We start from the raw sequence: 24,476 nt of genomic DNA on the forward strand, positions 1-24,476 counted from the left end.
GTTAATGCATGATGCTCAGAATGCAGCCAGTCTGTCCACTGAGGACCCAGGAGAGATTCATTCAACAGAAATTGACTGAGGGCCTGACTATGTGTCCAGCTCTGTCCCAGGAGCTGTGGACTTAGTAGTGAGTGACAGGCAAGATCCCTGAACTCAAACAGCTTGGAAGCGACACATTTAGTATCTGACTAGTATGTCAGATAAGGACAAGAAGACACAGGATGGGCACAGGTGGGGGGGCGGTGGGGTTACACAAAGAAGAAAGGTAAGGTGCCGGTAGACGTGAGAAGGTCTCAAAGAAGCTTCATCTGTTTTTGCCCAGGCAATAGCCTGGGGCTTAGTTTTCTATGTGATCCTGGATGCTTCAACCCTACCGTAGTTTGCATGAAATTTCTAGGAGCCCTGCCAGGGGAGAATATATACAGCCTCTGTCTAATCTCTACACTCAATCACCTTGTCCCTTGAGACAGTCTCCCAGGCCCGCTCTGATGTCTGCGCATTGCTTCCTGACTTCTGATGGACAATGCCAGGTCCTTCCCCCTCCACCCTGTTAGATCACTAGCTGCGACCTTGGTTAACTCAGTGACAACTGGTGGGACTCTCAGGATCCTCACCTCTAAAATGAGGGGGCGGCAGGAATTGTTCTTTCAAGTCCTTTCTAACTGTAAAACCTAGTGACTCCGTAAATTAAAAAATGTAATTTTATCATCTTTTCTCCTATTTTTGAATTTTAAGTAGGAAAGAAAGTACCAATAAGTTGTTGTTTGATCTCAGAAACAGGTTACTAACACCAACTTGACTCTGGAAATAATATAGGAGACTTTCAACTTAAAACCTTAGTGAGAGAGAACGATAACACCTGTTGGGATAATACTGTGAACCTTCTGTGTCTGAACTATATGGAGAAGGAAGCATCTTACCTGCAGGGACATCTCAATCAACATTAGTAACTTCTTGATTCCTATCCAGACCTTCTTCCCTTTGACTTGCTGTGTAATTGTGGTGCGTTCTTCATCCTTGAAGTTGCCCAATAGCTACGAAAACAATAAAAGTAAGGAAAGCATTATATAAGGACATAAACAACATTAATTCCCACATTTACCCTTAAAAGAATAGTGATAAGAACGTCCTGACTGGTTCAACCTGACAGAATTCTCTCATATTTTAAAACCCAACTTGACTTTTCTGAATCCATTAAGTGCAATTATGAAAATGAAAACTGGAATCTTAAACCCTATTTTCTTATGGACCTTCAGTATAATTTAGAGGTATGTTTGCTGGGGGAAAAATAGCTCCAATCCATAATAAATATCAGTTAAAATTTTTAACATTCCATTCTAAGAATAATCTGTATATGTCAAAGCAGACTAAATTTAATTCTCTCACTCAACCTCGGCACAAAAACTGCTCAAACAGGTAAGCTGGAAACATTTATCATATAGCTTCTATTTCGTTGGGAATATGCCCAATTGTACAGGTCTTGAGGATTTTAAGATGCCTTCCTGACTCTATCGCTGCTGACAAGTGACTAAATAATCTTTCTTAACACTTCATCAAGTCATTTGTGAACACTAATATTAATCAAAAGTTTAATAAAGGATATACATTTTTTAAAAAATTAAAGACTATGTCATCCTCAAAAAAGAAAATATTTCCATATTATGAACTTGTTAATAAAAAGGTTCAAGGCTTTAATTATTGCTCAAATTGATTAACTGCAAGTAAATGCATTGAATGCTACTATGAAGAACTGAATTTTCTATATATTGATTATTCTACTTCCCTCCCTCTACCCAAAGCTTCTGGCCCATGTAATCTATGCATTAGTCATGCTGGGCACAGAGTAATTCATTCCTGGCAGTTTGCATGCTGCTCCCACCGAGGAATGAAGAATTACTTCACTCTGACTTGTATTTCTCTTTTTCCTCTAATTCCTGAAAGTGACTGGAGGTGTATCCTGGGTTCCGTATTCTGTGTTAACACAGAACTAAACACCAGGTGCGATGCCTGGGGCACCCGTAGCTCCTTTTGTTGGGCAGTGTGCACTCCACTCCCTCATCCTCACCTCCAGAGCCTCCAGCAGCTGCTCCCCTGTGGCAATGTTGGGCACGTGGATGGTGGTGCTGAAGGCATTAAGCATTTCCATCTCCTGAAGGACATCTTTGCGGCTCGTGGTCCCGATGATAAGAAGCTTGCGACCCTGATCATAGGGAGAAAAGGTGTTAAAACACAAAGGAAAGAACTTATTAGGAAATCAGACTAAGCCTGAACAACACTCATTTATTTAATTGCAGAAATGCAAATGTTTAGGCAAAATAGAAGGAAAAAATTCAGAACTATCCTCTTGAAAATCTTCTTTTTGGCCGCATCACACGATGTGTGGGATCTTAAGTTTCTTGTCCTGCAATGGACGTGGGGAATCTTAACCGCTGGACTGCTAGGGAAGTCTCTTGAAAAATCATTTTAAAAATGTTATCAACAACATGATTCAGAAAAAGCGACACTTTCTTCAGCATGTGGTTCAGAAAGAAGCAACTGCTCTTTCTCCTCATCCACATCAGTAACATCCCGGGTCAGTAAATCAGGAAAATACACAAACCAAACAGAAAGATACTTTACTATATGTCTGCAATTTATCTCCACAGCCAATATACACATATTTCAACATATGTATGGTTGGGGTGGGGGAAAAATGAGTGAAAGTCCTTGCCACCCACTTAGCAAGACTTTATTAATGCTTTTTAGGAGAGGTCCTCGGATAATAATAATTGTTTACATTTATGCAGCAGTGAAAGGCATGGTGCTATATGTTTCATATAATTGTCTCATTTAATGTTTTTAACTTCATTTTAATTTTTAGCCCCCTAATATAACAAGGAATGTTTAAAAACTGTACCAGGCTTAGGCCACCATTCCTGATTCCCACAGTCCAGAAGCAACCATTTTCTACTCTCTGGGTTTTTCTTGTATTTACTTATTTTTAAATAACAATAGCACTCGCTTATTTTTAGATCTTTCTTTTTGGCTTTAAATATTATTTCCTGAATTCCTATTATGGAAGATGGAGATTTAATACTAATTTTGCACTAACCCTGCACCTCCAATAGGTCCCTTTTCTCATCCTTCCAATATAATTATTTCACAATCTCTGGTTAAATCTATACTCAGTATTTATTATGATTATATAAATATGATTTATGGTTAAGCCATGTAGTATCTTTTCTTGGGCAACATTTTGCTCTTGTTAAAAGTTAATAATTGCCATTTTCCCCCTTTGCTTAGTTTATCAGGTACTTATCACAAGTTCATCCCCAAACAAATATAGCCACAAATATCATGCCAGTATGTCCAAACATGTTAGGGAATTTTAAAGTTTTGGGTGTATTTTTTAAAATTTTATTTATTTATTTAATTTATTTTTGGCTGTGCTGGGTCTTCACTGCTCCATGAGGGCTTTTCTCCAGTTGCAGCGAGCAGGGGCTACTCTCTTGCCGTGGTGCATGGGCTTCACACAGCAGTAGCTTCTCGCTTCAGAGCACGGGCTCTAGGCATAAGCTCGATAGCCACGGTACACAGGCTTAGCTGCCCTGTTGCATGTAGGATGTTCCCGGATCAGGGATTGAACCCGTGTCTACTGCATTGGCAGGCAGATTCTTTACCACTGAGCCATCAGAGAAACCCCTTGGGTGTTTTTCCTTGAAGGCATTCCCCTCGTGGAGTCCTCTGTTCCCAGAGCTCAATCTGAACCGACTGTTCTCTATGCTGCCTGCACAAGTTATAGCTATAGAACCTTCTTCTCTCCTCTCCGAGATTCCATGTCTCCTAGCCCTCCTTTTTTTGCCCCCCGTTTATTCCCTCTCTTCCATGGTACACAGACTTCAAAAGTTTCCTGAGGAAAAGTGTATAAGAGGTAAAAACTTTAAGACCTGGAAATGCCTTTATTCCATCCTTAATATTGTACACTTCATACTCGATAGTAAGGCTAGGTATAGACAATAAGGCTAGAAATAATTTTCCCCTCAGTATTATCAAGTCATTGTTCTATTGTCTTTTAATTTTCAGTGCTGCTGACTAGAAGACTGATGCCATTTTGATTTTCTGACTCATGGCTTCTAACTCTTAAAAAACCTTTTCTTTATCTCTGTGTCCTGTAAGTTATAAACCTTCAGGGAAGTCATTCTTTATTTCCTGAACATTTCTTTTTTTTTTTTTTTTAATAAAAATCACATACTGTTATATTTCATGGATACTACCTTATTTTAGATCTCTGTGAATATTGCAAATTTTTAAAAATGTTTTCTTATTTTCTCTGCTTTGTCTTTGTTTCCTCTGAGCTCCTTTTTTCCCCCCTTATTCGTTCATTGGTGGTTTTCTTCAAGGGCCTGGTGATTGTTGGATGACTATTCATATTTAAGAGTTAAACTAATAACTGGAAGCTCTGAGTCTGAGGGTTTCACGATTGGATGGTAAGATGGGCTGATTACTGGGGGTCCCTCAAAGGTCAGGATGTGTACATTTTCCCCAGAGAATCTTTCAGTCTCCTTCCTGAGGGCTACACAGCCTACTTTCCAACATATTTGGCGGGAATCCATGAGGGAAGGGGTCGGGTATCTCACCACTCAGGATGACGACGCCCACTCACTCCTGTTTGCAGCACCGTGCCTTTTTAGATCCCTCTCATGCAGTGTCCATTATGCTCCCAAGAATTAAGTATCAGTATTATCTCCACTTTACTGTGGAAGCTATTAAGTCTTATAGATTTGACTAATCTGTTTAAGGTCTAATAACTAATAAATGATAGAACCAAGAATGGAAACCAAATCCAGAATCCAAAATTGTATACTGCCTTTTCTTCATGAAGAAAAACACATTTTAAAAATGTTTACTTGGAAAATGGAAGAAGAATGGACTTTAAACTATGTCACTAGATTTATGATATACACTCATCCCACAGATAAGACTTTAATTCAATCATTCAACCTATTCTCAGATCTCAGAAACTCAGGGCGTTAAAATAAATGAGGGAATAAAAAAATTATTATGTGAAAATTAAAGATTTTAAGAAACTGAAGCTGCTGCTGCTGCTAAGCTGCTTCAGTAGTGTCCGACTCTGTGCGACCCCATAGATGGCACCCCACCAGGCTCCTCTATCCCTGAGATTCTCCAGGCATAATGCTGGAGTGGGTTGCCATTTCCTTCTCCAATGCATGAAAGTAAAAAGTAAAAGTGAAGTTGCTCAGTCGTGTCCGACTCTTAGCGACCCCATGGACTGTAGCTTACCAGGCTCCTCCATCCATGGGATTGTCCAGGCAAGAGTACTGGAGTGGGTTGCCATTTCCTTCTCAAAAGAAACTGAAGATCAGATGCCAAAACAATTACACTTTGGGTTTTGTCAATATTAGACCACTATTGCTAATAAGGCATGCTAGCTTTTCTCAGTCTTAACTGATTGTTTTTGTCCATCTATTGTGACAAGAATAGATATTATAAGAACATAAACAACGGCCTATCAAAGAAACAAAGTTGAGGCTTTCTGGTATAAGCAGTAATTGGCATATCAAGTGCCTGTGCAAAGACAATGAGGGAGAAATATACCTATGAAGTATAGAGATTAAAGGGTAATCATTGTTATTATTCCAGAAATCAACTCGCCAAAAATCAAACACATTGTCAACAGACCCTTACCAAGCTTCCGGATGAATATGGAATAGACCTTACATATAGAGAGAGACAGATACACAAGAGATCATTAGAATACAATATGGAGAGGTAGAGGTAAAGGTACAGGATGTCATGGAAGAGAAGAAATGTGTGGCAGAGAAACATCTCCCTTTCCAGACAATATCTGAACTGTCTTAACAAGTGAGTGGGTTGACTTGGAGATGAAGGGGAAGGGCATTCCAAGTCTGAAGGAGCAGAAACAGATAAATCCAAAGGCAAAATAACAAAAACTGAGATGTCAGGGGGTAATTAAGAACACAGAAAGACACAAAAGGGCTTTCCTGGTGGCTCAGATGGTAAAGCATCTGCCTGCAATGCAGGTGACATCGATCCCTGGGTTGGGAAGATCCCCTAGAGAAGGGTATGGCAACCCACTCCAGTATTCTTGCCTGGAGAATCCCATTAACAGAGGAGCCTGGTGGGCTACAGTCTATGGGGTCGCAAAGAGTCGGACACGACTGAGCGACTAACACTAACTAAAGACATATAAACTTCTACTATGTAACAGTAAAGTGGTGCTTTTTACATTCAAGCTATTTTTCAACATTAAATTCTGAAAACTTGGGAACTTATCTCAAAACCACATAGGCTGGTACATCTTCATTATAATTAAAGATAACTGTTGGGACTTCCCTGGTGGTCCAGTGGCTAACACTCCATGCTCCCAATGCAGAGGGCTCAGGTTTGATCCCTGGTCAGGGAACTAGATCCCACATGCTGCAACTAAGACCTGGCACAGCCAAATAAATATTTTTAAAAAAGAACAATATTAAAAAAAAAAAAAAAACTGTTACTTTGCTGTTTTTTCTTTAGGTTTTCAATGTTCCTAAGTCGCTAATTCAGGCTCTCTCATTTTGCTCCTCTCTTACAGAAGACAACACTGGCCCTCGAAGAATGGCTTGCTAACCATTCTAAAAGCTGAATGGCCATTTTCCTAGTGAAACTCTGTCTTATATTACCAGTGACTATGTGCTTCAGAGTGTTGAAAGACTGGGAAATGTGGAGCAACTTATAATGGAGACGCTAATTTATGTTTTGCTTTTCTTCTTGTTTAACAAGACTGCAAACACTGCAGAGAGGTCATGACCCAGGCAAGTTCGGGCCTTGACTTGTAAGCATCATCTTCAAGAAAACACCGAAAAACATTACCAAATAATTAAATTGTGCTGGGTCATTCTGTATATTAATTAGTGGTAGTACTCATGAGGCAGCTTTATCATGAAAAACCAGCTCTGAATATATTTAATATCCTAAATCACACTGGAGAACATTCTGGAGAAAAAGTTGCCAGCAGCATGAGGTGGGAAGGCCGGCTTTAAAAACAGAAGTAGAGCTCAACCCAGAAAGAGAAATACAACTTGTTAATGTGTGGCTACCAGTCTGAATCTATAGTGCCAAAACATGCCCCTTGATGGGAAGAAAAGAGGCAGAGATATAACTTACTTGGGAAAAAACTGTTCCCAGAATACTCTTTCCTGAGATTTTCCAGTTCTGATGCAATAAAGAAAAGGCCTAAATAAAATGACTATCTGCCAATCGGATTATGATAAACATTGTTCCAAGGTTAAATAAGTATTAGTTAACTAATTCTTACTACTATAAGAAGCAACTCAGGTGAAAACATTACCATGAAAAAGGCAGGGCTCAGTCAGGTGTTGATCCTTCAAAAAAACACTTCTTTACATGATGAAGAATGAGCCAAGTACTAAGCAGTATCTAAGCCTTTTGCCACACAAAGGACTAACCAGATAATCCACACCCTTTCATAGGTCCTGCCCATTGATTGGCCCCAATAAACTGATTTGTAACAAAAGTTCATGTGGAAGAAAGCTTTTTTTTTTTCCTCTCCCTTAAATAAAAATGCCACCAATGTAATACTGCAGTGAAATGGAAGGGCTGATTTTAACCTGCTAACAAAAGTAAAGTCAGTTATGCAGTAAAGAAAGGCCAATTCTTTCTGTATCATTCAGTGCTGAGCAAGGGCAATACACCCTGGGTGAGAAGAATGAACTGGGAACAATTGGAAACCCTGAAATGGATTAAGAAGTGAGTGTGTCGGGAGCCTTAAACTTTATTTTCTCGTTGTTAGAATTTGAAGCTTTTGTAAATAAAAGTGAAGTTTCTCTGAATTTGGAATTTATAAGCCCAGGAAGTAAAAGATAAAATAGATTAGCTGATCAGATCATGAACACGAATTGACTCTGTTCAAGTATGTATGGAATTAAGAGATTTGGTTTGTGCCTCCAAAGTGAGTACGATCCAGCTGGGGAGAGTGAGTAAATATTCAGAGACCAAGGAACACACCATCAAACACGAATGAGTAAAGGTACAGGGGCACAGTTTTACTGGCAGAGGGTCTTCTGGGAAGATTCCTGTAGTATCACAGAGACGCTGGTGAAGAGGAGGCCCTGGAGGAGAAGGAAGGAGTCTCCTAATTCCCCCGTGGGTGGGGGAAGCAGCTGAGCTAGAGCACTAAGGGCTGAAAACAGAGTCTTCCTAGAGCAGAGGGGAGTAGGTAGCCAAAAAAAAGGGAAGACTCCGAATACTAAACTAAGGAAGGAAGTTTAGTATAAAAAGCAACAAGAAACTAAAGAAGGTGCTGGAGGAAGAAGAACTGTGATGAAGAGAAAGATGATCCTCATGCCGGGCGGTCCAGAGGCCTGAGGGGGCTGCTATGAGAAGGCCATCTCTGAAATAAGGTCTCAGAGGATGTGTGCCCAGGGAGGACCTGCATCTTTTCATCAGTGATGCACACACATGCCTCCCTTTTAAATGCAAGCCCGGGGTGGGCTGAAAGCAAGGGAGGAGAGGCAAGTTCCCTGACAGATAGGGGCTTGGTGCCATGGAACAAGTACAGGCTCCGTCATTCACACCTGGGTGATGTGGGTTAGATTACTGAACTTCTCAGCATCTGTCTCCTCCTCAACCATAAAAATGGGATTACAAATCCTATTTCTACCTCTTAGAGAAGAGCAGGAGGTGAGGATACTTGGGGGATGGGGACCTCTGCCATCACTGTCAGGGGAGGCAGGAAGGAAAGGAAGTGAGACGGTCTTGAGAGGAACCTGAAAAGTTGTCCTCTGCCTGGGATTGGGATGTCAGGAGTCTGTGACCTCAGGTCAGGTGGATGAGCACTGGGCACCTGAGAATTCCTCTTTCTAACAAGGCAGGCAGGGCACTGGCCTCACAAGATGCCGAGAGAGCACACTCTTCCAGAGGGCCAAGATGCACTCTGTTCAGGGGAGATGAGTGCTCCAATCTTCAGCTTAGCTAGGGTGACAGCGAGGCCCAGACGAGGCCTAAAGCTAAAGATCAAATACCCCTCAGAAGCAGTGGTGGCAGCGGGCAAGAGTGAGGCGCCTTGATGAGAGGCAGCGACTCAAAGGAGAAATCAGCTCAGGGCAGAGGCTGCGAAGCTTTCCTGATAAGAGGTGCTTCAGTTCATCCCATATACTAGTTTCCTTATTGAAATGGGAGTAACAACTCATATTTTAATTTAGTTCAATGTAGATTAAAAGAAAAAAATTCTACTTACCATAGAGCTTGTACAACTTTACCACTACATTTATTTGCAAGCCTGAATCTTGTTTCTAGCCTGTCGACTCCCTGGGGGCAGGGCCATGCTTGATTAATCTCCGTCCTTGCGGTTCAGAGCACAGAATGCCTGGTGCACGAAAGACACTCCCATGTTCCCTCTGCTGAGAATGCTTTTCCCTGATACAGCCACGTGGTTCTCTGCCTCAGAGTCAGAGCTCTGCTTGAGTGTCACCTTTCCCATAAGGCCCACCTTTCCCATAAGACCCTTTTTCATCTCTCTTTATCAGGCTCTATCCGCCTCCCCCAACAGTAGGGATCACCTTTTAACATACTATATACTTAACTCATTTATTCTACTTATTTCTGGTCTTCCCTTGTGAGGACTTGTGTCTGTCTGGTTTTATTGATGGGTCCAGGGCTAGCATAGTGCCTTGAACGTGGTGACCCATTAAATACACTTGTGTTGAATGAATGAATGGTGATCTCAGTGTAGGTGTCAAGGGCCACAGATCACTCCTCCACTTCTCTGTTACATTTTCCCTTCTGGTCCTGGAATAACACACACTATACTGGAATGTTCAACAGGAAAATAAGTACCTACAGTTACAGTGTCTATATCTCTGAGTCCCAAGTGTTGAATACTGTATCAACAAGTTTTTAAGAAAACAATCTAGAATGAATGGCATGTATGCTTCATTTACAATGTAAGCAGATGCAAAGGATGTCAGACCACTTTCTTTTAGCTAATCAATTGATAGTCAAAAGTTAAGCTGTAACTATTCATTAATACAGAGTACTCTCAGAGAAAAGACTCATTAGAAGCCATTACTTTAAGCTGGCAAGGTAAGTATTGTTACGCATCTCCTACAGCTCTTGGTTTCCCCAAATCCAGGGGAAAATCTGACTACTATTAAAAACAACCAAGAGTCTGGACAGTGAAATGAGAGCAATGGGGCCTCTTTGCATATCCCGCATGTATTTGATTTCTCGATGCTCCAACGTCTGTAACTTTTTTTGGTAGTTAAATGTTTCAGTTGAATACCAAAGGAAGGATGTTTCAAATAAATCATGCTACAACGAGGCAGACAACTACACTTAAACTCTCCATTAGATTTTACCCTGAAGCAAATTCTTAGTCTGCTGGCTTTGTAACCATCCTCCTGGTGCTGCCAGTAGGAAAGAGGTCAACAGGGAGGGGAATTCATGATGCACACTGACTATGAAATATGCAACTTCACCCCAAATAATTTAAAATAATTACTAAAGACAAGAGCAGACCACTTTGAGATACTAAAGAATATCTTAGTACCAGTTTGTGAAAAAGACATGGAATCATCAGACTATCCTCAGAGCAGCTCTGAGAGCTTACCTAAGTTCTCTCCTTCCCTGTCTCCTCTCCTGGCTATTTTGTAGGTGAGAAACCGGGGTAAGCTTTTACATCCAGGGAAGGAGCTGCAACTAGAGTTCAGGCCTCATGGATATTCCCATTATGCTTTGCCATCCATTTTTATTTGTGTAATCTTAAAATTCTATCAGCAGTGGCTGATTTCTTAATGATGAGTTAGATAGGTATACCACCTAGAAATTATGAATTATGACCTCTGAGGAGAAAAGGTTAAATAAATTTAAGAAAATAAAGACGTATGACCATGCCACAGTATTCTCAGTGCCAAAAAGGAACAGTTTTGTAGGTGCTCTCATTAGAAACTTAACTAAAATGATCACTGATTGATGAGCGAATCCAGACTCCTTCACCTGGCATCTATAGTAGACTTTCCCTCCCTCCCTCCCTCTGCTTTTACCTTAAGATGTCCTAAAATGTCCCCTGTGCTCTAATCAGGTCCCTTTTCCTCTTCTTTCTCATTTAATTTCTACCTCTGTGGTTTTTTTTTTTTTTTCAGCTGTGCAGGGTCTTTATTGCTGCCTGGGCTTTTCTCTAGTTGCAGAGCGTGGAGGTTACTCTCTAGCTGTGGTGTGTGGACTTTTCATTGCTGTAGCTTCTCTTGTTGCAAAGCACGGGCTCTAGAGCACAGGCTCAGTAGCTGGGGCGCACAGGCTTAGTTGCTCCTCGGCATGCAGGACCTTTCGGAGTTGGAATTGAACCCATGTCTCCGTCATTGTCAGGTGGATCCTTTACCACCGAGCCACCAGGGCAGCCCTGTGACTTTTTTGCTTGTTTCACAATTCATTAGTAATTTATTATATTTTTTAAAGCTTTACCAATAATTAATACTAAAAGAATGTCAAGTCAAAGAAAAAGGTGGCCATTAAGGAATAAACTGATTTAACAAATGTCATAAGGCTTTATTATCTGTAGAGATGACATTTGCCAGTAGAACTTATACATCAGGAAAAAATTTAATTTTAAAGTCATTTGACTTAAAAGTCATTTGACTTTTTAAACTTATTTTGTATTGGGGTATAGCCAGTTAAGAAAAATGTTATGACAGTTTCAGGTGAATAGGGAAGAGACTCAGCCATACATATCAGTTCACTTGCTCAGTCGGGTCCAACTCTGTTACTGTTAGCCAAGCAGCAAATTAATTCCAAAGGATTGGAACTTTGATAGTTATATTGTTGAGTTAAAAGTGAATACAACTGTATACACATTAACTTTTTCTTTTTCCTGATTATAAAGTAATAAATGCTTACTGTAGAAAATGTATAAAATACAAGAAATAATAAAGCAGAAAAACCCACCCATAATCTACCATTTAAGATAAGAGCAGTTATCTTTAAGACAGAGAAACAGAACTTACTTTTACTTTTGCTTTCATTTCACTCTTTAAAAAAATTATTTTGTGCATTTTAATATGAACATCAATTAAAGAATAATAAATGCATTAAAATATTGGGAGGCTAAGTGCAAACTTTTCTTTCAAAAAGTTTGGTGGCCGTAGATATAAAGACAATCCCAGAAAACAATTCTGGCATATTCCCTCCAGCTCTTTTTCCTTTATAGCTGAAATCACACCTATAGAATAACTGAGGATTAAGTGGAAGGTGATCTGATCGTTAGGCAGGCAGTTTCTGACACTGGCCCAGTTTATACAGATACTGGGGGTCACTAGCAGACAGCCACCCAGCTTCTCATCTCCCTGCTCTGGATGTTGTTTCTCCCTGTCCTCCCTCCCCATGATTACTCCTTTCTCAGGGAACCGGCACCCTCTTCCACTTGCTCCAGGGCCGGCCCTGGCAGGGTCTGTGGGAGCGTGATGGCTGGCAGGTAGAGGCCAAGGAAGGTGTCGTTCCTGCTGATGTGTCTACAGGGCTGGCTTCTGGCTATCTGGAGCCTAGCTCCTTTGATATCGATTAGTTACTCTGTTGGTTTTATATATTTTTGTGTGTGAGGAAAGACAGGAGTCAGAGTTTTCTTTAAAGTGAATACTAAACTGAGTTGTGATTTGTAGTTTACAAAGAAAGTTGTGATTTGTAGTTTGCAAAGAATTATAATCAACATTTATCTTATTTAATTCTTACAACTGTTCCCAATTTACATTGAGAAAATTGAGGCTCAGAAATTAAGTGACTGGATTCAAACTCAAGCTTTCTAACTCCTGAGTTCTCATTTACACTGCCAATGCCAGTTCTATTAATACATGTAGTTAAGACCCACCAGCTTCAAGATGTCCATTCAACAAATAGTATTATTTATATAGCCTAAATAGGTCTGGAAAGAGAGAGAAGAGAGGAAGGAAAGGAGAGAGGGCAGGAGGAATGGAAAGAGGAAGGGTGGGTCCACACAGATTGTCTGGAGCTTTCCCTGTGAAAAGCACTCTTGCCATTCCCCAATGTGAGAGGTAGGCAGGACTGTCAAGATGAAAAATGGTTACAGACCAAGTTGTGACTTAAAGAGATCAAGGCCGTGCTCCACCTATATTCTAATAACTATCAGGAATATTGACAGACCTTTGTAAGGTCCTCCTTAGTGGTTCTTCCTAACCAATAGTTGTCATGCCATCACAGTATGAACCCCAAGGAATCTCCAAAGGCCCGTACATTTGCTTTGGGGACAGGAATGTAGGAGAGAAGCTGTGAAGCGCTATTCTGTTCCACTTGGATTAGAAGGAAAAAAGGGAGTGGGGGGGGGGGCAGTCCTTGGAGACCTAGTGTAATGGGCAGTGTCCTCAGGACCCCACAATCCCACCAGAAGCCCTGGTCCTCTCTCTACTCATGCTGCTGAACTCTGAAATTCCTATTTCTACTTCATTCTCCCTTTTATAATAGGGATCTCCAATCCCCAGACCAACATATTTGTCTTAGGACTCTGGAAGCTTCTAAATTTCAGTGAATGGGAGATGGGGAAGTAGAGTGTCTCTATTTCTTTTGCCAGTATTGCTAGTGAAGGAATTTGAACCTGAGCATTCAAACTTGGAACACAGAACTCAATTTCCGTGGAAATGTGCTATATACAGCAGTTACACTCTGTATTTTTCCTAACTTACATGCTAAAAAGGTTCTGTGGACTATCTAAAGGCACCTCTCTTCTTGAAACAACTGGGAGATATATTTCCAGTTCTATACAATAGCCTTAATAAAATACTAAACCTCTAAGAACTTTAAAACAGTAAGAAAACAGGAAGAAACAGAATCTTAGATGTCAACCCTTGGCTCCAAGCAATGGGAACATTCAAATCACTCAAGAGAAACATTGATCATTTTTTAAGAATAAGATTCTTTACAAATGACATTCTCTGTGGATAACACTATACTCCAACTTCTCAGTAACTCTGTGCTTTTCACAATAAGGCATTAATACCTTATGTCTGTGCAGCCCACAGGTTTATACAGAACTTACACTATGTCCACTGGCCGTCCATGGGGTGGGTAAGGAGGAATCATCGCCATTTTACAGATGAAGAAATAGACACAAAGATGTTAAGGGGCTAGTTGAAGACTATAAGGCCAGATGTCTGTGCTAAGACTCAAACTCAGGTTTTCTGACTCCAAGTCCAATACAATGAGTAAGCTGTGCAGAGAGTACACTCATAACTAGACTCATGGCCTCACGGAACACTAGGATGGTAGAATCAACACTTCTCTAATAAATGCTGATGTCATGTCACAGTAATATATCAATATTTAAGGCAATGAGAACTATGGTGTTGGATAAGACTCTTGAGAGTCCCTTGGACTGCAAGGAGATCCAACCAGTCCATCCTAAAGGAAATCAGTCCTGGGTGTTCATTGGAAGGACTGATGCTGAAGCTGAAACTCCAGTACTTTGGCCACCTCATGCGAAGAGTTGACTCATTGGAAAAGACCCTGATGCTGGGACGGATTGGGGGAAGGAGGAGAAGGGGACGACAGAGGATGAGATGGTTGGATGGCATCACCAACTCGATGGACATGGGTTTGAGTAAACTCCGGGAGTTGGTGATGGACAGGGAGGCCTGGCGTGGTGTGATTCATGGGGTCGCAAAGAGTCGGACACGACTGAGTGACTGAACTGACTGACTGAACTGACTGAAGGCAATGAGAAGATATTTTGTCTCAACAACATTAGCATTTCTCTATGGTTAAGATTTAGAGATTGAATCCTGAGATACCTATAAATGGTGTGTGTGTACGTATATATCTAGCTTATAATTTTTGTATTTAATTAATATGTATTATAGATGTGCTCTACTGAAAAACAAAACAAAAACTCTATCTAGAAAACATGGTTTTACTGTGGCTGATTCATGTCAATGTATGGCAAAAATCACCACAATATTGTAAAGTAATTAGCTTCCAATTAAAATAAATAAACTAATTTAAAAAATAAAATATAAAAAAAAGCAAAAAAAGAAAACATGGTTTTATTTAGCAGATATTTGTAGCAATATTTTATAAAAGGACTCATCAAACTTCTTTCACTGATTTTGATGAACTTAAAACTGTTCTATACACACACACGTGTGTATATATATATATATGTGTGTATATATATATATATATATATTTTCAACTTACACAGAACTTTCTGAGATAATCTACTAAGCGAAGTATACTTTTAGAGAATTTATTTATAAACTATAGTAGCCATCTAATATCACTGACTTAACAAATGGGAAAACTGGGCTACTAAACTGTCAATCATCACCCAGATTTTTTTCAGTAAAGAAGTCTAATGCAAAAGTCACCACATCAGTGATTACAATGAATGTGTCTGGCAAAATGACTAAACCTCTTTCCTAAAGTGGTTATATATCTTATTGAGTCATATTATAGTCATTAGCCCGAGTTAATTTTGAACAGATAGACAGAGAGATATTCGTGTTTAGGCCTGCATGATTTGGAGTCTCTTCCATTATTTGCTTATTTCGCTAAAGCAACCCAAAGCCTGAGGAGTTGCTTAATATCACCAAGACTTCCTAATAATATATCTGAAGTAAGATTGCACTGAGATATCATATAAGGATTACAGGAAAAGCAATCTTGTCTAGAGATCGGTGACCTTAAATGAAACCCATGGAGAAACAAGCATGTCTGCCTGAATTCCCATCAGGAAATTACTAACAGTCTTATTGGTTCACACATTACACCCTTCCCAGCTCTAAGCCCTACTTCTTTCTTCTCAGGTTAATATTCCTAAGTGCCAGAGTAGTGAGGAAGGAATTTTTCTCAACAACTTTATTTTTTAGCTAAAAGTCTTAAAGACTGTGAGGTATTTTGAGGTCTACTTCAGTAATATTGCCATTAATTTGGAGTGGTCTTCTTTTGTAAAAGTTCACAGTTTCCAAAGATGTTGCCAGCTGGAATGCTGTGAATAAATTATCAGTGTTCTATGGTATCAATACTATTCAGCCCTTGGGAAGGGGGTCAGCAGCTGGTGGGGCTGCACCTCTGGCTAGCTGTGACTGGCCTCATCCACTTACCCAACTATGTCATCAGGTGTTATTGTTTTCTATATGCCGTGATATGAAAAGGGCTGGGAAGCACCGAAGTGAAAAAGCTGTGGTTCTCTGTAAGTTACAAGGTTACTCTGGTACATATGGATGAGGTCTTCCAAACTGACTTGCAAAAACTGTCAGGTAAACATTAAGGCAGTCGGGTTAATGGGCTTAACTGCTCTCACACTTGTTGAGGAAACTAGGAAGTCATGTCATTTCACAGCTGAGGAGTTCCTTTTCAGGCACTTTGTCTCCCGGAAGGGAAAAAAAAAAAAGAAGGTGCCAGAAGAGATCTAGGAGGAAAATAACAAAGCCGTTCGTGTTACAGTTTGCAAGAAGGTTTACCTGGCCTTACTGCCTTACTACTGCCTCTTTCTTGACGGGAAGAGACTAAGGCTTTCATCCTCCTGATCTTGAAAAGCACATTCCCCTCGACTTCCATAAATCTGCAAAACTTGAAAAGAGCCCCAGTGTCATCGAGCAAAAGAGCCGGCTTTAGGAATCTCACTGGAAGGAGGGGTGTCTTCGAGCCTCTCACTGCTAAGCCGGACATTTCCTAACACTGGATAAATTGTACGTCCAGCTCAGGGAGGGTGAACTGCAGTGGTCTTTTACCCTCCAAGCCAATTGTTAGCTTTTCACAGGAATCAGCAGGGAAGCACATGTGAAACCTCTGTGGTGATGGTGAGCACCCCCATGCCTTGTGTGACTCTGCATGTAGATGAAGCAGGCTGGGAGCTTTCTTAGCTACTGCTGCTGAGTTCTCAGAGCAGCCCTTTTCTCCAGCGTGGCTCCCTGCTGGGACAGCCCTTTTCAATTTTTCTATCCCCCCTCGATCTCTTCTCCTGCAGAACACAGGGAAACTTGATTGAAATAAAGACCTCGGGAACATGTTTTATTTTCTCCTGTTCAATCCATTTTAGAAAAGCTTTTAATTGGTTTTAAAAAGATGCTAAACAAAATGTGATGATGTTTTTCAGTCTTCATGAACTACAGATACCACTTTTTATACTTTCAAAGGGCTAATAAATCAATCATGAAATTAACTCTCCAGCTAAATTGAAAGCAAATCCATTGAATACCGGGTTCATTAAAAATCTATGCATTTACTTAGAAAAATTTAAAATTCAAAGAAAATTATCCTAGTAACTGAAATCTGACTTGAATTTTTAGTCCTACACTGAAAATCCAAGACCAAAGCAATCACAAAGGAAAAAAGGAGGGCTTGTGAACCAGTTTTAATAAAGCCAATTTACAACGAAGGAGGGAAGGTGGGGGATGGGGAGAAGCAGAAAAGAGAATATCCTGATCCATAACAACATAGTGCCCCTGAAGGGATCCTTTTATTTCAGCATGTGCACACATGCACACACAATTTTTCTATGTGAAAGCTGAATTACAACAAATGCAAAATTAAAGATTCTGTGACTGATAATGATTATTGTACTGTATGCATGTACAGTTCCTCTTTTTAAAGAAAAATGCCTACAACTTTTCTGTTTCCTTGATAGTGATAAAATAATAGCTTTCTACTAAAAGTCTACGCATCCTTACAACACTGGGATTCATACACTTTTAATATTTAACTGCAAACAGCTGAAAAGCCTAAACGATAATGCTTTGGCAAAGTGAAGGCTTCTACTTCAGAATGACAAAGTCTTGACACTGGATCACGTTGAAAAAGTCTCCCTTATTTTCTTCAGAGGATACAAACTAATTTAAAAAGTAAGATGGTACAGAGAAACCACATTTTTATTTTGTTAAATATATGCCAACTAGAAATATCTTAAGCATTCATTTCTTCTGCCACTGATTCTCTTACACAGCAGGTCATCTAGCAGTCCAGCTCAGAGCCACCCAATTCTGATGAAAGACAGGCTGGTATTTTATTAGAATCCCAGCCACTTCCGATCACTAAGGCAACCAGATCTGCCTTTTACTTCTTACATGTTCCTATATTCTTCCTTTCCAATCCTTAAGAGAAATTCGTTCCACATCCCTTTCTAATGATCCAACTCCTGTTTCAAAGATTTCTCCCAAGCTGGGTCATGTACGCTTACTCCTTACATTCAGCTCTTCATAGAATCCTCCTTTCTTCATTTAAGCTTCTGAAACTATCTATCATAACCATTTTATTAAGATGTAACTCCTATTAACACAAAGTTCACTGACTTAAAGTATACAGTTCAATGGTTGTTAGCAGATTGTGCAGACATATGCAACTATCACTGGACTCAGTTTTAGAACATATTCATCATGCCCCAAAGAAACCCAGTATCCACCAGCAGTCACCTCTCATTCTCCTCACCCACTCCTCCAGTCTCAGGCAACCACTGATCTGGTTTCTGTCTCTATAGACTTGCCAATTCTAGGTATTTCACATAAATGGAATCATACAATATGTAGTCTTTTGTGACTGGCTTCTTCTGCTTAGCATGTTTTCAAGGTTCATTCATGTTATAGCAAGTACTCAGCATTTTTTTAAAATGCCGAATAATACTCCATTATATGTATATACATTTATTTTATTTGATGAACATTTGGGTTGTTTCCACTTTTTGGCTATTATGAATAATGCTTCTATGAACATTCATGTACAACTTCTTGTGTAGATATATATTTTCATTTCTGCGTGTTATATACCTAGAAATAGAACTGCTAGGGCACGTGGTAACCCTATCTTTAAGCTTTTGAGTGCTAAACTGTTTTCCAAAGTTTGGACAGTTTACCTATTCCCACCAGCAGTGTATAAGGATCCAATTTCTCCATCTGCATGCCAACACTTGTTATTGACATTTTTCCTTGGCCATGTCACATGGCTTGTGGGATTTTTTTTTTCAGTTCCCTGACCAAGGGTTGAACGGTACAGTGAGAGACCAGAGTCCTAACCACTGTACATCCAGGGAATTCCCCTGACTTTTTAATTATGGTAATAAGATAATGTTCCTTTCCTCAAAGGTCTTACAATTATTTTTATAAAACAGAAACAGTTATTCCTGGGTCTTTATTCAAGATTTTGGAAGTCATTTGTTAATGTGTTCTATTTATTTCTAAAAACACTCACTTCTCTATTTTCAGCTTTAATATAACCTAAAACTTCAACTATTGGGAGTAACAGTTTACAGGAAAATGATGTAAAAAATCCTTCACAGTGCAAATATACAGTAAGGTTTCAAGATTGTTGTAGGTTATATTTCTTTTCACTAATCTAAGAAAAAAAATAAACCCTAGAAAATCAAGACAAGTCTTCTACCTTTAGGTCTAACACAGACACACATACAATTTTAACTGTTATAACTTATATCAGATTCACCAGCTTAACATTAAGTATTTTCCATACAACTTGCTTTATGTCTCTAACTTCAAATATGGAATTTCCATACAGTTTTTTAAGTTAGTACATCACCCCTTTGTATCTGCCTTTGGTTGGCATTTCTTCAAGGTTACAACACGCAGAACCAACCAAGAGAATTCATGTCTTGTGTCATAGCCAAACATGCTCTGGCAGCCTCTCCATAATTAACATGTTTAACCAACCCTCATAGGTCAGTTTAAATGTGTTAAGCTATCAAAATTACCAGTCTCCAACAGCCACATCAGTAAAAATGGAACCAGAGGAATCAAGATCTTGGCTATAAACTCACCCTTCAAAAGTGCCACATGACATGAGAAAAATTCAAACTCATCTGTAAAAACTAAAAACAAAACAAAACTTCCTGCAGGACATAAATTTCCCCAAATACAAACTCTTAGAAAAATCTATGAAAGATGGAACAAATGGGAACATGTATTTAATCACTTCTACATTAATATCATGTATTAATATCACTCATGGGAGAAGGGGTGGGAAGGGATGTGTAATATGGTGGTGAATTTATAAAGGAACAAAACAGAATACTAACTGAAACTGGAATTTTGAGAGTTTCAGAAAAAAATGGAAAACTTCTCTGATTCAGAGAAGTGATTAAGAAAATTATTTACCTTAAGACAGAAGGCCAGACTGGATGACCTTGCAAAATCCCTTCAACAAGATAATTTTACAAGTTTTTGATAATCTGCTTATTTAGAGAGTGCACCATTGTATAATTTACTGGAACAACTCTGTGAAAATGTTCCTTATATTATTTTTACCTGCGGAGGCGCCTTTTTCAGTAACACAAGAAGAGCCTGTAGTACCAGATTAGAAAATCGAGGGCCAATAGGGACATAATCTGGAAGAGAAACATCGCTGTGTTTAGGGATTCGATATACATATGCACATATTCCAAACATACAGATTTTTCTGCATCAAGAGTAAAAACAGTCCTAAATAAAAGTCATGTAACCAATGAGAACAAGAAAAAAGCTTCTAAATATCCATTTTGTGCTTGTGTAGACATCTTTGTCTGATATTCAGAGACAGTTTTTTTAAAAGGGGAAAAAAAAATCCCCAGGTCTATTGACTAAACATTTCCAAGAAGTTATCGCAAACCTTGGCAAATACAGGTGAGTATACAAGGCAACAAAACAAGATACTAGAAAACGGATAGACGGGGAAGTAACAAGCAGTAATAATGGAAGTAAGGTACTTTGACACAAGTGAAATGATGGTAAAGCTGTGAAGACTGGCCCACAGGTGGCGAAGAACACTGAATTTCTCAGAGAACTTTCTATCTGTTAAGCTCCTACTCATCCTTCAAGACGCGGCACAAATGTCACCCACTCTGCTTTCACTGGGTACCACGTGTGCACCCTTGCCCTGTGCTTACCGCTGCCTTCCAGCAGCAGCCCTCTGAAGTCAAAAGTGATCTTCCCTTTTCTGAATGCCCGGAACACAAGGCACGTTCTACTTTATATTAATTTTTGCTGATGTATGTCATAATGACAGCATCTTACTACTTATTTTTCTGAAGCCCTAATGATTCTAGCCCAGTGGTAAGGGCTCAGCAAATGCTTACCAAATAAATGAACCAACATGAACAGGTAATAACTATTCATACAAGTGAAAATATACTCAGAGGGCAAACATTCCTGACACAGTACTGTTGCTATGACCACACATCTCAATTGTGTTTAGGTAAAGGAATTTGATCAGAGCTATGAGTATGTGCCTAAATGCTTTTAAAGAAATAATCCCAGAAACTGAGATGAACTGTATCAAAAAATAGCAGATCCAAAACCCAGGTCACCAGATAAAACTCTTATTTAAGAAGACCTCCTACGTATACCTACTTTGTTTTATAACAAACACTACCTTAGGAAACAGGAAAATAGATCATAGAGGACATAAAATAAGTCTCAAAATCATAGGGGAAATGTAGTAAGAACAGTTAATAAGAAATCATTACTACACCATTATAGACCCCTTAAGGAAGAAGGGGGTTAGTTAACCAGGCGTTGGTAGTATTTTCAGATATTTATTAAGTTACCAGGTGGGATCAACTTCAATCAATTTTGTTACAGCATCCTGAGCCATTGTTATAATGAATTTATCCCAGATTTATCTAGTTTGTGTGAAGAAATAAAATATAAGAGTAACAGCACTGTTTTGGCATTTATTTGTGGAATACACCTATGAGCTGAGTACAGGGACTATTTTATTTATCTTTGTATTCTATAGGCGTGCACTTAAACATAGGAGATGTTTAATAGGTATTTTAAAAAATTACTTTAGAGCACTTGTAACTTTCAGAATGTTTTTAACTTTCACAACATTATCTCATTTCTGTCTTCACATTTACTCTGTGGGATAACTAAGGAAGAGAATACAGTCTGTGCTTCATCTGAATGGAAAGTGAGTCAGAGCTGGCAACTTCTGCCCCAAGTGTTACTGCTAACTTGTAGATTTCACTCTAGCCCTAAGCTCTTCTTTACTTAGTTCTGACCCAGTTAGCAAATGAGCTACAGGCAGCTCTGAGATAGAATACAGCAAATATATCCATCAATGAAAATCACTAATCATTTATTATGGTCAGGGAACTTTGTGGAAGATACAAAATATGAGACATGGGCCCTTATAAAAGTTATGGTCATAAGGCATATTTACCACTGACACCACTGTTGACTTCAGATATAAGAGAAGTTATATTTCTTTATTAGATAAAGAAAGCTATTTCTATTGCCCTATGGGTTATAAACACCTGTATTTTCTCTTGTAATTTGTGAGACATTAGCTGTAATGTGGCAAGGATGGTACAATGGCAGAAGGGATGACTCACCAAGCAGTCTCTCAATGTCATCCACAACCACACAACTGAGCTGAGATTTGTATGCATCATCAAAAATCTAGAAGAAAAGCAAAACCATGGATTATCTCACTGCCCTCAAAAATTACAAGAATTTCCAAGAAGATAAAATTTAGCTAATTCTTGACCAATGCCCCCCCTATCCCAAAACACAGTAAAACACCCAATATTTCTATTCTTTTTAAAAAAGTTTTATTTATTTATGGCTGCGCTGGGTCTTTGCTGCTTTGTGAGGGCTTTCTCTAGCTGCAGCGAGAGGGGATGGGTGGTGGACAGGCCTCAGTAGTTGCAGCATGCGGGCTCAGCAGTTGTGGCAGAGGGGCTTACTTGCTCCGCGGCATGTGGAATCTTCCCAGACTAGGGGACTGAATCCCTGTGACCTGCACTGGCAGGTGGATTCTTAACCACTGTGCCGCCAGGGTAGTCCCACCCAATATTTCTGACTACACAAAAGTAGACTTTAGTAGATAACAGGACTTTAGAAATTCAAGAGTTCTTACAAATTTACAAGTGAGGAAATGGAGACCCGAAGCAGCTAAATGACTTGCCCAGGACATCACAGCTAGATCACAGCTGACCACGGGGGAGGTAAGGCTACTTGCAGCTCCAAGGGTTGGATGCGTCACACTGGGGCGCGCTCAGGAAAAACTGGAATTTATCAACTGACAAATCCATCAAGTTTATCACAATGGTCTCTCCTCTCTCTGTCAGGGGCATGACTTCAGTTCTGTGACTCAAGGGCTAAACAGAGCCACAGGAATGTGCAGGGTAAAACTGAATGTCATTTTATTAGTGTAGGAACTGTGGCCCTGTCAAACAGGAATAACATTGAAAGCAGAGAATTCTGTCAGCCCAAATAAGAGTGTAACAGCCAAAGTGTCTAGAAAAGAATTAAAGTATAAAACATCAGATAGAGGCATCATTAGAACTAGACAAAAGATGACAGTACATTATTTTAAGATAGCCAAATAAATGGAAATTAAGCAAGCAGTGAAGGAGGTTGTCATATCCTGGCAAGGAAGTAGCAATTTCAAGCCAGATAGAAGAAGAATTAATTCTTTTTTAAGTTGAATATAAGTGCTCAAAGTCTTGAGACCAGCGTTTTTGTAAATGTTGGCGGTTCCTATTCCAGTGCTCAGTGTAGCCCACCGGTTTCATTTCTAAGAATTAATCCCTGCATTCCAGTCCAATCTGACTGATGAGTAACCTCAATGTACCAAGATGGTAACCACCACTCTCCTGATTTTGCTTGGTAGTAGCATGATATTCCTTACTGGGCACCTTTTAACTATAGAAGATAAAGAATTAGGTACAGGAATAAAGTAAATTAAACCTATAATATTAATCTTTTTCATATTATGTTTAAAGACAACCTGTGAATACGTGGTCTTTAAAGCATTTGTGACAATTAAGAAAATTTACTACGTTAGATTAATAGATTAGCCTTGCTAGTTCAATTTAAAACATGCAGTTGACTAATTAATTTTGATAAACTTTAATGCTGGAAGGTAAAATATAACTTTAATAGCCTTGCAAATAGTAACCTGAGATTCACCATAATTATATTATTGTGTGTGTGTGTGTGTGTGTGTGTGTGTGTGTGTGTGCTCAGTCATGTCTGACTATTTGCTACCGCATGGACCGTAGCCTGCCAGGCTCCTCTGTCCGTGATTCCATGGACAAGATTTCCAGGCAAGAATATTGGAGCAGGTTGCCATTTCCTACTTCAGGGGACCTTCCCAACCCAGATATTGAACCAATATCTCTAGCTTCTCCTGCACTTGCAGGCAGATTCTTTACCACTATGCCACCATATTGTTAATTTATTAAATAAATGTAATTACAGATTTACTTTGAAACTTAGAATGTTTTGCTTGTTAAACAACTGAAGTACTTCAAAGAGAAAATAAAAACATTTTAAATGTCTAAGTACAGTTTAAAATATTTAAAGAAATTGAAGTTGTAAAAATCTCTTTTTAAGCTACCCTTTACTTGGCTTATAAAAAGAATAAAATAAGTGGATTATTTTTAAAGTTTAAGTTTTCTTTTGTGTTGAAAACCTAGATTTTAAATTATATAATTTTAATATGTTGAATTTTAATTTTCTAGACCTCTAACT

General features: G+C 39.2%; 1 protein-coding gene across 1 annotated transcript in view; it reads right to left on the reverse strand.

Moving 5' to 3' along the window:
- Positions 1-24,476, reverse strand: part of NSF (N-ethylmaleimide sensitive factor, vesicle fusing ATPase) — a 147,079-nt gene that overhangs the window by 4,412 nt on the left and 118,191 nt on the right. The window contains exons 16-19 of the mRNA XM_061144283.1: positions 22,331-22,397; positions 20,265-20,344; positions 2,066-2,200; positions 921-1,034 (exon numbers count right to left, since the gene is read on the reverse strand). Coding sequence (XP_061000266.1) covers positions 921-1,034; positions 2,066-2,200; positions 20,265-20,344; positions 22,331-22,397 — 396 coding nt within the window. The remainder of the gene's footprint in view (positions 1-920; positions 1,035-2,065; positions 2,201-20,264; positions 20,345-22,330; positions 22,398-24,476) is intronic.

This window comes from Dama dama, chromosome 5 (assembly GCF_033118175.1).
Source record: "Dama dama isolate Ldn47 chromosome 5, ASM3311817v1, whole genome shotgun sequence".
Lineage (NCBI taxonomy): Eukaryota > Metazoa > Chordata > Mammalia > Artiodactyla > Cervidae > Dama > Dama dama.